General features: G+C 50.1%; 1 protein-coding gene across 3 annotated transcripts in view; it reads left to right on the top strand.

The window, feature by feature from the left end:
• Positions 1-15292, top strand: part of Kank2 (KN motif and ankyrin repeat domains 2) — a 29853-nt gene extending 14561 nt beyond the window's left edge. For 2 of the 3 annotated variants that reach the window (XM_021206299.2, XM_029543487.1), the window contains exons 4-12: positions 2072-2215; positions 2306-2408; positions 2851-3093; positions 6183-6270; positions 7133-7352; positions 9048-9190; positions 11996-12196; positions 12278-12367; positions 13125-15292. In XM_021206299.2, the coding sequence (XP_021061958.1) occupies positions 2072-2215; positions 2306-2408; positions 2851-3093; positions 6183-6270; positions 7133-7352; positions 9048-9190; positions 11996-12196; positions 12278-12367; positions 13125-13178 (1286 nt within the window). In that variant the 3' untranslated portion in view covers positions 13179-15292. The remainder of the gene's footprint in view (positions 1-2071; positions 2216-2305; positions 2409-2850; positions 3094-6182; positions 6271-7132; positions 7353-9047; positions 9191-11995; positions 12197-12277; positions 12368-13124) is intronic. The other variant, XM_029543488.1, reaches the window with a different exon arrangement.
• The last annotated feature ends 461 nt before the right edge of the window (positions 15293-15753 follow it).

Below are 15753 nucleotides of genomic sequence, written 5' to 3'. Positions count from 1 at the left end.
CACACACACACACACACACACACACACACACACACACACACACACAGATAAAGAAGAGAAAACACCAGGAAGGAGTGGGGTTGCCCACCTGTGAGCTCTGTACTTGAGCAACAAAACAGAAGAATTGCTTCAGGTTCTAGGCTGGCCTAGGCTATATAGTAATGCCATGAGTTAAAAGATGTTTGTTTTGGGGGGGGGACAGGGGTAGTGTCCCAGATCACAGAGGTGTTTAAGCTGTTGCCAAGGGACACACAGCTCCGACATATGAAGTTCACATCTCTCTTCTGACCACCACACTCTTGCTGCAATTGCATTTTTTTTCTCTAGAAAATACTCAGGGTGACACAGAGGGTGAAAATTGAGTCTGAAGCCCAGACTGTGAGTCCTCTGAGCGCTGTCACCGGCAGACTGCCGTGGGACAACTGTAGGGTACCGCTCCTCTGCCTGGGATCTGTTCACTGGGCCTCCATTTCCTCCCTCTGTAATCTGAGCCCTTGGCAGGAGTGAAAGTTTGGAGGTGTGGGGTAAGGACTAGCTCAGCTGTCAAGGACACCGCATGGCTCATGGCCATCAGACTCTCAGGTGGTTCATGGGGTTCTTTGGATGCACTGTGCGAGTCAGAGCACGCCTCTGGGGTCCTCAGACGCATCTAACTCGTTTTCTTTTTTGGAAGATTTATTGATTAGGTACATAGTGTTCTCTCTGCATGTATCCCTGCACACCAGAAGAGGGGATCAGATCTCATTACGGATGGTTGTGAGCTACCATGTGGGTGCTGGGAATTGAACTCAGGACCTCTGGAAGAGCACCCAGTGCTCTTAACCTCTGAGCCATCCCTCCAGCCACCTGATGTGTTTTTTGAGACAGGGTCTCCCCGCAGACCTGGGACTTGCCAGATAGGCTGGGCTGCAGTTAAGCCCGGCTCTATGACAAGTGCTTATCCGTGGATTCTAGGGTCAGCTCAGGTCCCCGCGCTGGCAAAGCAAGCCCTGTCGCAGAGAGCCCTTTCCTTTGCCCAGGTTCTTCCTTCTCTGTTTGTTGGAGGCAGGGCCGCACTGGCCTGAAACTTAATTGCATGTATATATTTAGTGAATGAAGGTGTGCCTCTGTGGAGGGGCTTTTCTAAGACCTGGGGACCTGGTTGTCTCTTCCTGCCATACAGGTCCATGGCCCATCCCTTGCCCCCTCCCCTCCCCCGTGTGTGTGTGTGTGTGTGTGTGTGTGTGTGTCACCAGATCCCCAGGAGTTTCAGGCTGAGGTGAGGCATGGGTGCATGGGTGCTGGGCACTGAACTCAGGTCGTCTGGAACTCACTCAGTAGAACAAGCTGTCCTGGAACTACTTAGTAAACCAGACTGAGCCATCTCTCCAGCACCAACCAACTCTTGTGTTTTGTTTTGTGTTTTTTGTTTTTACTGTTTATTGGTTTTTGGTTTTTTTGTTTGGTTGGTTTGGGTTTTTTGGTTTTCCGAGACAGGGTTTCTCTGTGTAGCCCTGGCTGTCCTAGAACTCACTCTGTAGACCAGGCTGGCCTTGTTTATTTGCTTTTTAAAAGATTTTATTTATTTTTATGTATGAAAAATGTCTCTATCTGCATGTACACCTGCACGCCAGAAGAGGGCATCGGATCCCATTACAGATGGTTGTGAGCCACCATGTGGTTGCTGGGGATTGAACTCAGGACCTGTGGAAGAGCAGTCAGTGCTCTTAGCTGCTGAGCCATCTCTCCAGCCCTGAGTGTTGGGTCTTTGAGACTGGATCTCACTCTCTAACCGAGACTGTCTTCCCGTTTGTACTCCTGCCTCCATACCTAAGTGTTGGAACTGCACAGAGACACCACCACACCTGGTTTATGGGGTGCTGGGGACAGGACCCAGAGTTTGCTGAGTGCTAGGCAGCCGCTCTGCCATCAAGCCCAGCGTTGTGCTTCTTAGAGATAACATCTCACTCTGTAGCCCAGGCTAGCCCTCCTGCCTCTACCCAAGGACAATAGGCCCAGACAGGCACACTTGGCCCTTTTCAATTTTCTGATCTCCTGAGATGGCAAATCTCAGTTGTGCCCTCTCCTGTAGAGCCTTCCTCCGCTAATCCACACCCTGCTGCAGCCTCGGTGATACAGCCTGAGAACCCTGCCCCGGCTGCCCAGGACACCACTGACAGGAAGCCCACCAGGCCAGGAGCAGCATCGCAGGACTCACAAGCGGCTGATGGGGCAGGTAAGCAGACATCTGTGAGGGGCACAGGACCCTAGTCGTCCCAAGTGGACTCAGAATCACAGGCCACTCACGCCACACGGTCTCTCTCAGGCAGAGCCTCCGTGGGGGTCCAGTTGGCCACGAAGAGGAAAGAGGACCCCGCAGACCCTGAAGTCCACCAGAGGAACCTCCCGTTTGTGGGAGTCAATGGCGGGTGAGTGGATCTCCAGCCCCTGGTGACTCTTAAGTCCTTCGTACTATGACACTGAAGATGAGGAACAGGGGCCCTGAGCCAAGCGCCATGCTCAGCCTAGCCCTCACGGTTAATTCCTTGCATCAAAGCATAAGGAATATCGGACAAGGAAACGGAGGTAAAGGAATATGTGTATCTTGCTGGGACCTGTTCAGTGGCTCTGAGCCTGTGTAGGCTGGCTGTGCCTGCAGAGGGCCTGATTCACGTCAGTGCCCCAGAACAGGACTGCGGGTCCAGCGGAGGCTGTGCCGGTTGCAGCGTGGGCTGGGTGTGGATTTCAGACACCTACTTACCCAACGTGACCTGCTTCATCCCCAGTGTAAAATGTCTCAACTGAGGACCAGAGAGGTCACACCGATCCCTCTTGTATCCCACTCATCAGAGTCCTTCCCTGTGCCCCCAGGTATGAGTCCCCCTCGGAGGACTCCAGCACAGCAGAAAACTCCGAACACGAGAGCACGGAGAACGAGGGCCCGGAGCCGCCGCCGGCAAGGGTTCTGAGCCCAGCTGAATGCCCTCAGCTCAGGCCTCCAGGGGCTGCAGTGGCCATGACCAGTCTGGAGGGGCGCCAGCTCTCCCAGGAATCCCAGCGCGTGCCGGCGGCAGCTGAGGTGGCACCAGGCCCTGACCCTGAGGAGGAAATTCGGTCAGTTCTCTGGGTGGGATGGCATCGGACAGTGTAGCTGATCTGCTGCTGCCTGGGGTCCAGCCATGCAGGCTTCCTGTCACTTGGTCACTCTCTGTGGGACAAGAAGCACTTGACTTTGAGCATCTCACATGACCTTCTGAACGTTTTCTTGTCTTTTTGAGAAAGGGTCTCACTTTGTAGCCCTGGCTGGCCTGGAACTCACTAAGTAGACCAGGAGAACGTCAGGCTCAGAGCTCTGCCTGCCTCTGCCTCGTGGGCACATGTCATATGTGTACACATGTGTTTGGGCATGCACATGGGTATGTGTGCATGGGAAGACTCCCAGTTAGTGTTGTTTCTTTATCTTTCTTTTTACGTGTGTGTATGTGAGGTGTGGGTGTGTGTATGTGTGTACACATGTGACCATGTTTTTTGTGTCTGTGTGTGTGATGTGGGCGTTTGTGTAGGCATATGTGCACATATGTGTATATGGGGATACCCAAGACGGGCATTCAGTGTCTTTGGCCATCCCTCTGCACTGTATCTGTTCAGCCAGCGTCTCTCCCTGACCCTGGCTGACTATGCAACGCAGTTTAGCTTGCTGGCTTGTTCTGCAGATCAGCTGTGTCCTCTAGCCGCATGCAGGGCTTGCAGCTCCCTCCCATGTACCCACCTAGAGTTTGTGGGTTCTGGGAATGTGGATTCCTGCCCTCACACCAGCACTGCAAGTCCTTGTCTACTGAGCTACCTTCCCACCCCCTCCCTTTTTATTTTGAGATAAGGTCTTAATAAATTGCCCAGGCTAACCTTGAACTCGGTAGCACAGGCTACCTTGAATTTGAAATCCTACTATCTCCAGTTGTTGTGTGTTAGGATTACAGACAGGTGTGACCAGCCTAGTTTATGGGGTGCTGGGACTAGAACCCAGGGCCTCATGCCAACTGAACCTCATGCCCATCTCCAGCCCACTCTTTGCACTTGCTCTGTAGAGTTGCTAAATTGCTCAGGCTAGCCTTCCACTCGCTGTAAGCCAGGCTGGCCTTGAACCTGCAGTCCTCTTGCCTCCACTTCCAAGTAGCTGGGAGTCCTAGTCAAGTCCACCAGCTCTGGCAGTGAAGGTGTCCTAGGGGATTTGAAGCTCTCCTGTGACACATGAGACCGTGTCTCAAAAAAACAGGGAGAGGGTTCAGGTGGTGGCTCACCAGTTAAAAGCACGAGCTGCTCTTCCAGACGACCTAGGTTCGAATCCCAGCACCCACATGTGCTGTGAGACAAACCATGTTCTGGGAAGACACAGCAAACCCTATGACAAACCACAGTGCAAATGCCACCAAGTTCCAACTTGGTAAACCAGTGAGTTTTATTGGGGTTCCTTACAGGAATTTGGGCATGTTTCTTAAAGGATCAGATGTGACTTGGGCTGGAGAGATGGCTCAGCGGTTAAAAGCACTGACTGCTCTTCTGGAGGTCCTGAGTTCAAATCCCAGCAACCACATGGTGGCTCACAATCATCTGTAATGAGATCGGATGCCCTCTTCTGGTGTGTCTGAAGACAGCTACAGTGTACTTACATATAATAAATAAATTAAATAAATAAATAAATAAATAAATAAGAGACGTACAGCTGCATCACCAGGGTGCATCCCAGCATGCACAGCAGCTCACAAAGCTGGGAACCTGCAGTGCACTGCACAGCCTGCAGGCAGCTTGGCTGGTCTAAAGGTCTCCTCCACAGCTCAGCTTCCCTTCCTCTGTGGGGACTCTCAGCTTTCATTGTTTATTGTGGCAGGAAGAGGCCGGTGAATCTGGTGGTTTTAGGGAATTCCTGAAGCTACTTTGAGTTGTTTACTTCCTGCTCAAGGGGTGTCCTGCAGGATGGAATGTTTCAGTCTTGGAGGAAACAACAATGTGACTGCTCACAATCATCTGTAACTCCAGTTCCAGGGAACTCAACACCCACTTCTGGCCTCTTCCAGTGGGGCACACATGTTGCAGGGACAGACAGACATGCAGGCAAAACACCCATACACATAAAATAACAAGGAATAAATATTTTTTTCAGTTTACAATCTGGTCACATTTCTCCCTTCCTCTCATGTCCACTATTCTGCTCTCTTTCAAATTCTTGGCCTCTATATTTTTTTTTTACTAGTTGTTGTTACTTCATGCATATATGCATATACTAATATATTCCTCAATATAACCTGTTCAGTCTGTATAATGCTACATTTATATATATTTCCAGGACTGACCAAAAATAAATAAATCTTTAAAAAGATAATGAGGGGGCTGGTGAGATGGCTCAGTGGGTAAGAGCACACGACTGTTCTTCCGAAGGTCCAAAGTTCAAATCCCAGCAACCACATGGTGGCTCATAACCATCCGTAACAAGATCTGAAGACAGCTACAGTGTACTTACATATAATAAATAAATAAATAAATAAATAAATAAATAAATAAATAAATAAATAAATATTTAAAAAAAAAAAAACGTTTAAAAAGATAATGATGCTCGGGAGGCACAGGCAGGCAGATTTCTGAGTTTGAGGCCAGCCTGGTCTACAAAGTGAGTTCCAGGACAGCCAGGGCTACACAGAGAAACCCTGTCTCGAAAAACCTAAATAAATAAATAAATAATAATGATGATGATGATGACAGGAGGTGGTGGCACACACCTTTGATCCCAGTGCTTGGGAGGCAGAGGCAGGCGGATTTCTGAGTTCGAAGCCAGCCTGGTCTACAGAGTGAGTTCCAGGACAGCCAGGGCTACATAGAAAAACCCTGGTTTAAAAAAAAAACAAAACAAATAGTGATGACCATGAGGAAGAAGAGGAGGAAGAAGAGGAGGAGGAGGATTAATGAGGGACATCATGTCGGGTAGCTCATAACTGCCTATAACTGCAGCTCCATGGACTACACAATCACCTACACAGACAGGAACCTGCAGTCAGGTGCACAGACACACATATATTAACATTAATTTTTTAGATTTTTGTTTTAGTTAGGGTTTTACTGCTGTGAACAGACACCATGACCAAGGCAGCTCTAATAAAGACAACATTTAACTGGAGCTGGCTTACAGGTTCACTCCTGTCTCTTTCTGGCAGGATGGACCTGAGCCGCGACCTTATCTCAGCCTGCTTGGCCCTGGAGAAATACCTGGAGAACCCCAACGCCCTCACAGAGCGAGAACTGGTACGGAGACCCCTGGGCACATTCTCACACCACACCCCCTCGGGGACTGCGCACCTCCGGGAAGTAGGTGGGGCTTGAGTGGGTGGGGCGTGAGTCCTAGGATTGTGGTGGGGTCACTGCTGCTCTGAGACACCCTGGCTTCATGTTCTCATCTTTGGGGTGTTCAGAAGATACTATACTTTCATTTTAGGGGCTGTCTGTAATTATCTTAGCGTGTAAGCATGTGTACACTATATTCCAGGGGTCCTGCCCAGCGTCATTCTCACTATGGCTGAGTCCAGGACAACATTGTTTTGTTTGTTTTCTTTTTTCTTTTTTTGGTTTTTCGAGACGGGGTTTCTCTGTGTAGCCCTGGCTGTCCTGGAACTCACTCTGTAGACCAGGCTGACCTCGAACTCAGAAATCCGCCTGCCTCTGCCTCTCGAGTGCTGGGATTAAGATTGTTTGTTTTCATTTTGCTCATTTTGAGATCTCATGCAGCCCAGGGTGGCCTTGAACTATGTTTGTGGCTGAGGATGAGGGTGAACTCCTCCTGATCCTGCCTCCATCTCCCAAGAGCTAGGATTACAGGCCCACCACACCTCACTGGATTTGTGTGTTTTCTGAGACAGGGTCTAACTATGTAGCTATAGCCTAGCTGGCCTCAAACTACTATGTAGATCAGGCTGGCCTCGAACTCATAGAGATCCTCCTGCCTCTGCTTCACATGTTTGTTTTCAGACAAGTTCTCAGTGTGTGCTGTCTTGGTCGGTCACAGGAGCTGCAGGATGGGGAATCCCTGTTCTGTTCTTGGATCTTTGTGCAAAAGGGGATTGAGGGGGGTCCCACTCTTCACTCCCCACTCCTGTCTCTGTCGCTGCAGAAAGTGGCCTATACCACAGTGCTTCAGGAGTGGCTGCGCCTGGCCTGCCGCAGCGACGCACACCCTGAGCTTGTGCGGCGACATCTAGTCACCTTCAGGGCCATGTCTGCCCGGCTGCTGGACTACGTGGTCAACATCGCCGACAGCAACGGTAACACTGCCCTGCACTACTCCGTGTCACACGCCAACTTCCCTGTGGTGCGGCAGTTGCTGGACAGCGGTAAGCCTCTAGGCAGGACCAGCCTGGTGGTCCAATGGGGGAGGCATGTCTTCCCACGCTCATGAGAGAGTTGCTGCCTTCCTGGTCTAAAGTCCCTGCTCCCTTCCCAGTCTGATGGCGGATTGGTGGACAGGAATTACAGCTTCCCGGTCTGATGGGGGAGACACTGTGCTTTCCAATCTGAGGGAACGTCCACTCTCTTGATGTAATAGAGGCAATACACCTTCTAAGTTGGATGGGGGAGAGTGTCCCCTTCACTGACAGATGAAGGAGGCTTTGCCCTGATGGAGGAAGCTCTGTCTCCTACTCTGACACAGGAATGTAGCCAGTCTAGTGGAACACAGTCTTCTTAGCAGTATAATGAGTTCTGACTAGACACCAGGGCACTGGTATCATCACTGAATGGTACCCGTGTGTGATGGATACTCTCGGTGTTAGGGTTGCTATTTCCAAAGCCCTTGCATGAGGGAAGACCGTGGCCTGGGGGCTGCGGGTAGGCATAGCATTCAGTCAGGCAAGAAGAAACCTGTCTTCCCTGGTCTGATGGAGTAGACAGGAACTCCCAGTTTGTGAGGGAGGCAGAGCCTGCTCAGCAAGCGCCAGGATAAAAAGAGACTGGTTACGAAAAGAAAGAGAAGAAAAATCTGGTAGCTGGGGACATGTGCAGGGGATAAAGTGCTTTTCCCGCTAGCATGACCATGCTTCAGGTCCCCAACTTCCAAGATTAAAAGAAAAGAGCCGGGCGTGGTGGCACATGCCTTTAGTTCCAGCACTCGGGAGGCAGAGGCAGGTGGATTTCTGAGTTTGAGGACAGCCAGGGCTACACAGAAAAAACAAACCCTGTCTCGAAAAACTAAAAAAAAAAAAAAAAAAAAAAAGATTAAAAGAAAAAAAAAAAAAACAAATCTAGCCATGGGGTGGAGTCACCTGCCTATAGCTCTGGTCCTTAGGAGTGAGGTAGTGGAGACAGGAGAGTCACTGGAGTTTGCTGGCTGCCACTAGCAATTTAGTGAAAGATCTCACGTCAAGAATAAGGTGTTGAGCAATTAAGGAAGATGCCTGGCACTGACCTCTGGCCTCCACGTACACACAACAGACCACACACACACACATGACGTTCCTTAAGAAGGTGGAGGGATCCAGGTGGCCCAGTGGGTAATATTACTTGCTGCCAGGCCTGACAACCTGAGTTCTCTCCCCGGCCAGAGAGAACCAGCTGCTGCAAGCTGTCCTTTGACTTCCACAAGATGCCAGGCAGGCACTCCTAAGTAGGTGTAGAAGGTAGTTTAGGCAGCGGCAGAATGGTTCAGTGGTTAGAAGTGAGTATTGTTCTCACAGGGTAGTTCCCAGCATCCACACCGTCTATAATCTGCCTATAACACCCTCTTAGGGACTCCAGGGACACTTGGACTCTCATGCACGTATATGTGCACATACACAGACACACAAGTTAAAACATGAGATCTCTTTTTAAAGTAATATTTATTTAAAAGACAGAACAGACAAACAAAACCAAACACAAACCTGGCTCCTGAAGACACTCTCTGGTCTCCACAGTGATGAACAAGTGCACAGAGACCTACTGGCTATGCCTAAACAGAGGGAGGGGCACAATCCCCAGTGCTCCTTGGTGGGCCAGCCTTTAGTCTGATGGCAGAGGCTCACGCCCACCCCACCCCTCCCATCCCCACACAGGTGTCTGTCATGTGGACAAGCTGAACCGTGCCGGCTACAGCCCTATTATGCTCACAGCCCTGGCCACATTGAAGACCCAGGATGACATCGAGACCATCCTTCAGCTCTTCCGGCTTGGGAATGTCAATGCCAAAGCCAGCCAGGTACGGGGCCACAGTGTACCTTTATTTACCTAATTCTTTACTAGGGATGTGTGTGAAGGCCTGGGGACCCTTTTTTTGTTGTTTTTTTTTTTTTTCAAGACAGGGTTTCTCTGTATAGCCCTGGCTATCCTGGAGCTCACTCTGTAGACCAGGCTGGCCTCAAACTCAAATCCGCCTGCCTCTGCCTCCCGAGTGCTGGGATCAAAGGCGTGCACCACCACGCCCAGCTCTGGGGACACTTTTGAGACTCAGTTTACTCCTCCTGGCATGTGAGCCCAGGGATTAAACTCAGGTCATTAAGCTTGGTGGCAGGTGCCTTTACCCCCTGAGCCAGCTCACCAGCTCCCTAACCTGCTTCGTTAGCTCCAGGCTGTAGGCCAGGCCAGGTCATGATAGCGTTCTGTGTCCGTGAGAACAGCCACCGCTCTGTAGTCGGTATTGAGACTCGGAGCAGCAGGATTAGTCCTTCAAGACTCAAGGCAGGGAGCAATGTCTGAGCCTGAGTGGCCCGGGCTCAGAGCAAGCGCCAGACGCTGGCGTATGATGCGTGTGTTCATTCTTGGGGGCTGGGGGAGCAGAGGACCAGCATTTTGTTGAGACATGTTTCTCACTAAGGCTCACCTAGACTGTCCGTCTGAGCTCCTCCTGCCTCTGCCTCCCCGGTCAGTGCTGGGGTCACAAGCTGCGTCCCAGCCTGGCTGTGCAGGGGTTCTTACTATGGATGGCACTTGGGTCTTTGTGCAGGCACTTTACCTACTTGCTACAAGGCCTCTCCACCTCTCTTTTTGAGACAGTGTCTTACAGTGTACCCCAGGCTGGCCTTTAACTCACAGAGATCCGCCTGTCTCTCACTCCCAAGTGCTGGGATTAAAGCCTGCACCACCATGCCTCACTTCTATTTATTTATTTATTTGGTTGGTTTGGTTTTGGTTTTGGTTTTTATTTTTGTTTTTGTTTTTTTGAAACAATGTTTCTTGTGTAGCTCTGTCTGTCCCTGAACTCACTCTGTAGAGCAGGCTGGCCTTGAACTCACAGAGCTCCACCTGCCTCTGCCTTCTGAGTGCTGGGACTATAGGCACACTTCACCACATTCTGCTAAGCTTGATTTTTTATACTGTTGGAAGACTAATGATTGAACCTGGGGCCCCACACATGGAGGTATGTGCCTTAACACTGAGCTATATCCACAGGGCCCACCTCCCTCTTTTTTTTCTATGTTTTTTTTTTTCTTAAGAATTATTTATTATTTTTGTTTGGTTGTTTTGTTTATGTAGCCCTAGCTGCTATGTAGATTGAGAACCAGAGTGTGGGTGCAGGGAACCAAACCTCTGCAAGAGCAATGGGTGCTCTAACCATTGAACCACCTGTCCAGCCCACAGCCCTCTTCTTACCTGTAATTTGAGATAAGATTCCACTAAGTTTTACTCAGGCTTCCCTGAACTGTCCCAACTGACATTGAACATGAGACCCCTTGATACCAGACCCCCACCTCTTCTCTTTCCTTCCCTTCTTCCCCTTCACTGTCCCTTCTGTCTAGAGAGGTGACACAGGCCTATAATCCCAGCACTTAGGAGACAGAGGCAGTAATATCAGGGGTCAGTGTCATCTTCAGCCATATCAGGTTCTGGGCCAGCCTGGGCTAAGAGAAACCTGCCTATTAAATAATAATAATGGCAATGATGATGATGACGACGACGACGACGACGAAGAAGAAACCCTTGCATCCACTGGTACACTCTATCCCAGGGTTCTGCTGGCTCTGGACTTACCTATTCTGGACATGTCTTATAAATGGAGTTAAGGGGGTGGTGAGATGGCTCAGCAGGTAAGAGCACCGACTGCTCTTCCAAAGGTCCCGAGTTCAAATCCCAGCAACCACATGATGGCTCACAACCATTCGTAAATAGATCCGGTGCCCTCTTCTGGAGTGTCTGAAGACAGCTACAGTGTACTTACATATAATAAATAAATAAATCTTTAAAAATAAATAAATAAATAAATAAATAAATAAATGGAGTTACAGTCCCCTAAATGTGAACCAGAGTCATCAAGAAAGCGCTTAACAGTCAGCAGACTAAGACAATAGTGTCACAGGTTCCTGTCCATTCTGGAGGCTCTGATACACCAAAATACAGATACACACACACACACAGTCAGTGATTTGTGTGTGTGTGTGTGTGTGTGTGTGTGTGTGTGTCTGGCTTCACACTCAAAGCTTTTACAAGTTAAGAGTATCCATCAATATTTGGAATAATGTTTCTTTCTTTCTTTTTTTTTTTATTATATATGAGTACACTGTAGCTGTCTTCAGACACTCCAGAAGAGGGAATCAGATCTTGTTATGGATGGTTGTGAACCACCATGTGGTTGCTGGGATTTGAACTCAGGACCTTCAGAAGAGCAATCAGGCGCTCTTACCCGCTGAGCCATCTCACCAGCCCGGGAATAACGTTTCTTTTCCTGGCTAAGCAGTATTCTGTTGTATGACTTGACGTGGTTTTCTTTTGTCTAGTCATCCTCTGGTGATCGTCAGTTTTTAACTATTTGGGGGTAGCTAGTATATAGGACTATATACAGATCTTAGTTGGATATACTTTTGTTTCTTTTTTATTTAGTTTTTAATAAGTTTTTATGTAATTTTTCTACCTATGAGTTGAGAGCTCATGGTAAGAAGACCAGTTTATACTGAGACCCGAGCGAAGAGAAGGAGCCAGGGGAAGGTGGGGCCAACATGTGTGTCTAGTTAATGTCAGAGCGCTCAGGAGCCATGGACTGTCTGAGAGCAGCCCCATTCTGTTGTCTCAGGCGGGACAGACGGCCCTGATGCTGGCCGTCAGCCACGGGCGGGTGGACGTGGTGAGAGCGTTGCTGGCCTGTGAAGCGGACGTCAACATTCAGGATGAGGACGGCTCCACGGCCCTGATGTGTGCATGTGAGCACGGACACAAGGAGATCACCGGGCTCCTGCTGGCTGTGCCTAGCTGTGACATCTCACTCACTGACCGCGTGAGTCCCCACCCCACTGCTCCCTGGGGAGGGCGGGCTGCACACCGGGCATCCATCGTTAGAGCTGTCTGTGCTTTACAGGATGGGAGCACAGCACTGATGGTGGCCCTGGACGCTGGGCAGAGTGAGATCGCATCTATGCTGTACTCACGCATGAACATCAAGTGCTCGGTGAGTCCAGGGCCCGGCACGAGAGGGCGGGGCTCGGAGGAGCTCTGGGGTCCAGTGAGCTAGGTCAGTTCCACTCCAGCCAGGGCTAAAGGGCTCAGTTTAAGGCCAGCTTGGGCAACTAAATGAGAATTATCTCAAAAGGAAAAGGAAAAGAGGGGCTGGGCTAGAGCTCAGGGTAGAGCCCCTACCTAGAATCCCCCAGTGAGGGGCCGAGATATAACTTGGCAGCAGGACCAGCATCCTCTCTTGAACTCTCTGCATCAACATTCAGTTGCTTAAAACATTATTTTGGGTTTTGTTTGCTTTTCGAGATAAGTACATTTGACTATATTATGATCCTCCTCTAGCTGGGGTGTGAGTTTGGGCAAGCCAGGACTACACTGTGAGATCCTATCGTCTATGTGTATATACGGAGGGGGAGTGGGCTACTGCCCCCCCCCCCTGTTTACTAAGTGTCTGGGATCACATGACAGGCTTTCTCAAGCTCTTCCAGTCCTATCTCCAGAGCCTGGGCCCTGACCCTTCTCCCAGGCGCCCTCTGACCTGGTGCAGGCAGGGGGTCTCCCTCTCTTGTTCCCAGACTCCACTTTGCTGCCTCCCTCTGCCTTCTCTCTACAAGGACAGGGTGACAGGCTGTCGCTGTGTCTGGTGCGTCGGAAGGCAGAGACTACCCTTCCTTCTTCCCTCTGCATCCACAGCAAATCTCCTCAGAGGGATTTGAAAGGAAGCCGAGAAAGAATTCTGTCTCTCGTTACAGTTCGCTCCCATGTCAGACTACGAGAGTCCGGCTTCGTCTTCAGCCGAGGAGTGAATACCGGGAGGAGCCAGTGAATCCCCCGGGACCCACCAGCCACAAGCCACGCATCAAACTGTCCCTCCTCCATCCCTCTGTCCCATTCTGCGGTGGCATTCCTCAGCCCCTGCACTTCCCTGAGGGAGCCCTGACATCTACCAGGCTCCAGCTCCAGGAAGCCTTTCCCAGCGCCTTGGGTTCAAAGCCAGAAAGCCAAGCTACATTCTCCTCCCAGTTGGCACCAGTTGACAGCGCCCCGGGTGTGGGTTTCTTGTAAGGAACATAGAGAACAATCAGCCGGCAATTATGGGAGGAGTGGGGCAAGAAGGGAAAATACTGTATTCTTGAGTCATTGTTAGGGGATGGGAGGGGTCAGAATTCAGTTGCTAAATTTGAATGTCACTGGAATGTTACAGTGTCTATTGTCCCCTCATCATTACAGCAGGTCTCCACAAAGCCTGCTCACCACCCTTTGTCACCTCATTTCGGTGTCTAGTGTACAATAGGGTTTTGTCCACTGCCCTCCCCCTCCAGGCTGTGTCTTTAGGGCCAGGGGTGTCTCTTGTGATGGCCTCACAAAATAAGACTGCCGTACCTTAGCCAGCTGCCTCCAGTCAGAAAGCAGTGTTTTCATTTGTTGTTTTCCTTTCACTGTCACACGGGCACGTGCGTGCGCACACACACACACACACACACACACACACACACACACACACACGCATGCACGGGGCTTGTCACCTTGCAGCTGATGTTCTGGTGGGTCCTGTGACTTGGAAATGACCAACTTACAAGGAGAAGTTATGCAGACCTCCCTGTTCCCCAGGGGGAGTGCTTGACAGAGGAAACTGCTCCTAGAAAAACTTTTCAGACCTACAGACAAAAAAGAAAAAAGGCCATTCCGGAGTTGCTCCCAGCATCGCAGCCCAAAACCTCCCTCCTCGAAGGAGAGTAAACAGAGGCTGTGATACTGACCAAGTACAGACAGGCGCTCACTCGCTACGAAGTCCATGTGTTCCTGATTAAGAGCTGGCTGGCCTCAGAGCACTCCCAGAACTAGCTTAAAGTGACAGGCTTTGCTGAAATCCAAAGGGACAAAAGAGTAGTTTTATGTTTGTGCATTTGTTCTTAATGCCCTGGAGCTCCTGCTGGTGACAGGGGACAGACAGGCTATACCTTTCTCTAACTGGGTTTCCTTTCTGTCCCCAGGACCTCAGTGTGGTTCGTGGGGGGATTTTGTTTTTCCTTTATTTCTTTTCTTCATAAAGAAGAAAAAGGAAATAACTTCTCGATGTGCCTTGCGATAGGGAGGACTTTGTCCTCTCAAGTCTCCTGGTCTTACCCAGATCACAGCTGAACCCACTGGGCCTTGGAGCCAAACCTCAGCAGGGCAGCACTAAGGCTCATGAACTAAAGGAAAGTGTTGGATCCTCGTCTAGACAAGTAGGTCTCTTGGTTTGATGGAGTCTTGCTCTGCTTGAGTTTTGTAGAAGGGGTTTGTCTAAGGCATAGAGGCTTGGTCGGCATGAGAAAATAAGATGGACAGATGGATGGATGGATGGATGGCTGACTGGGTGGGTGGATGGATGCATACATGAATGGATGGATAGATGAATGGATGGATGGACAGATGGGTGAATGGATGGACAGATGGGTGGATGGACAAGTGAGCGATGGATGAGAAGTTGGGTGGACTGGTGAATGGATGTCATGATGGAATCTTTGCACGTGTATGAAACAGAAAACCAAACTGCAGGACAGACAGCTGCTGGTGTCTCCGGATGCTCACAGCCTAGGGCACATTTGAAAGGCCCTTCTCTGAGCTGAGCCCTGAGTTGCAGCCTTGTAGCCAGCAAGGGAGTTTATTTAAGGTTCTGGAAGCATCAGCTATGACCCCAAAGCACACGCTCCTCAGAAAAGCCCCTGTCTGTTTCTGCCGCTGCTGCTCTCTGTGTTGGGGCCACCAGGGCCAAACACTCACCGGTCTTTCCTCTCCTTCCCGGTATACTCAAGTTTCCTTTCTACTCTCTGACCACGGTACGTCCATGAAGACAGTGTTACACGTAAATGAAGTATTCTTTTCTTGTAATCATATTTTAGAAAGTAAAAGGACTTAATAAAGCTACAAATAAAAACATTGCCTCGTGTCTGTTTGTTCTCCCTTTTAGGCTGGCCTTGAACTCCTGATCCTCTTGCCTTCCATCTCCCAAGTGCTGGGATGACAGGCACGCACCTCCACACCAAGTTTTCTTCCCTCAGGATGAATGCCAGGGCCTTGGGCATGCTAGACAACCACTCCTCTAGCTCAGCGCCAGCCTGTCTGGATCTCTGGTTACTTAGCTCGTACTTTTGTGCAGCAGTTGTGTGCACAAGGGGACAGTGCCAAGCATCTCAGGATGACTCTCGAGACCCACGGTCTAGCCTTCTCCAAGCTGCAAGAATTTCTACCAGCTCCACCAAATTCTGGGAACGGCAGCATGCTAGCCAGGCGTAGGCTCACGCCTTTAATCCCAACACTTGGGGGGCAGAGGAAGGTGGATTTCTGAGTTCGAGGCCAGCCTGGTCTACAGAGTGAGCTTCAGGACAGTCAGGGCTA

The sequence above is a fragment of the Mus pahari genome, chromosome 10, assembly GCF_900095145.1.
Source record: "Mus pahari chromosome 10, PAHARI_EIJ_v1.1, whole genome shotgun sequence".
Taxonomy (NCBI): Eukaryota; Metazoa; Chordata; class Mammalia; order Rodentia; family Muridae; genus Mus; species Mus pahari.
Note: the sequence above shows the minus strand (reverse complement) of the source record. Positions and strands in the feature narration are given on the sequence as shown.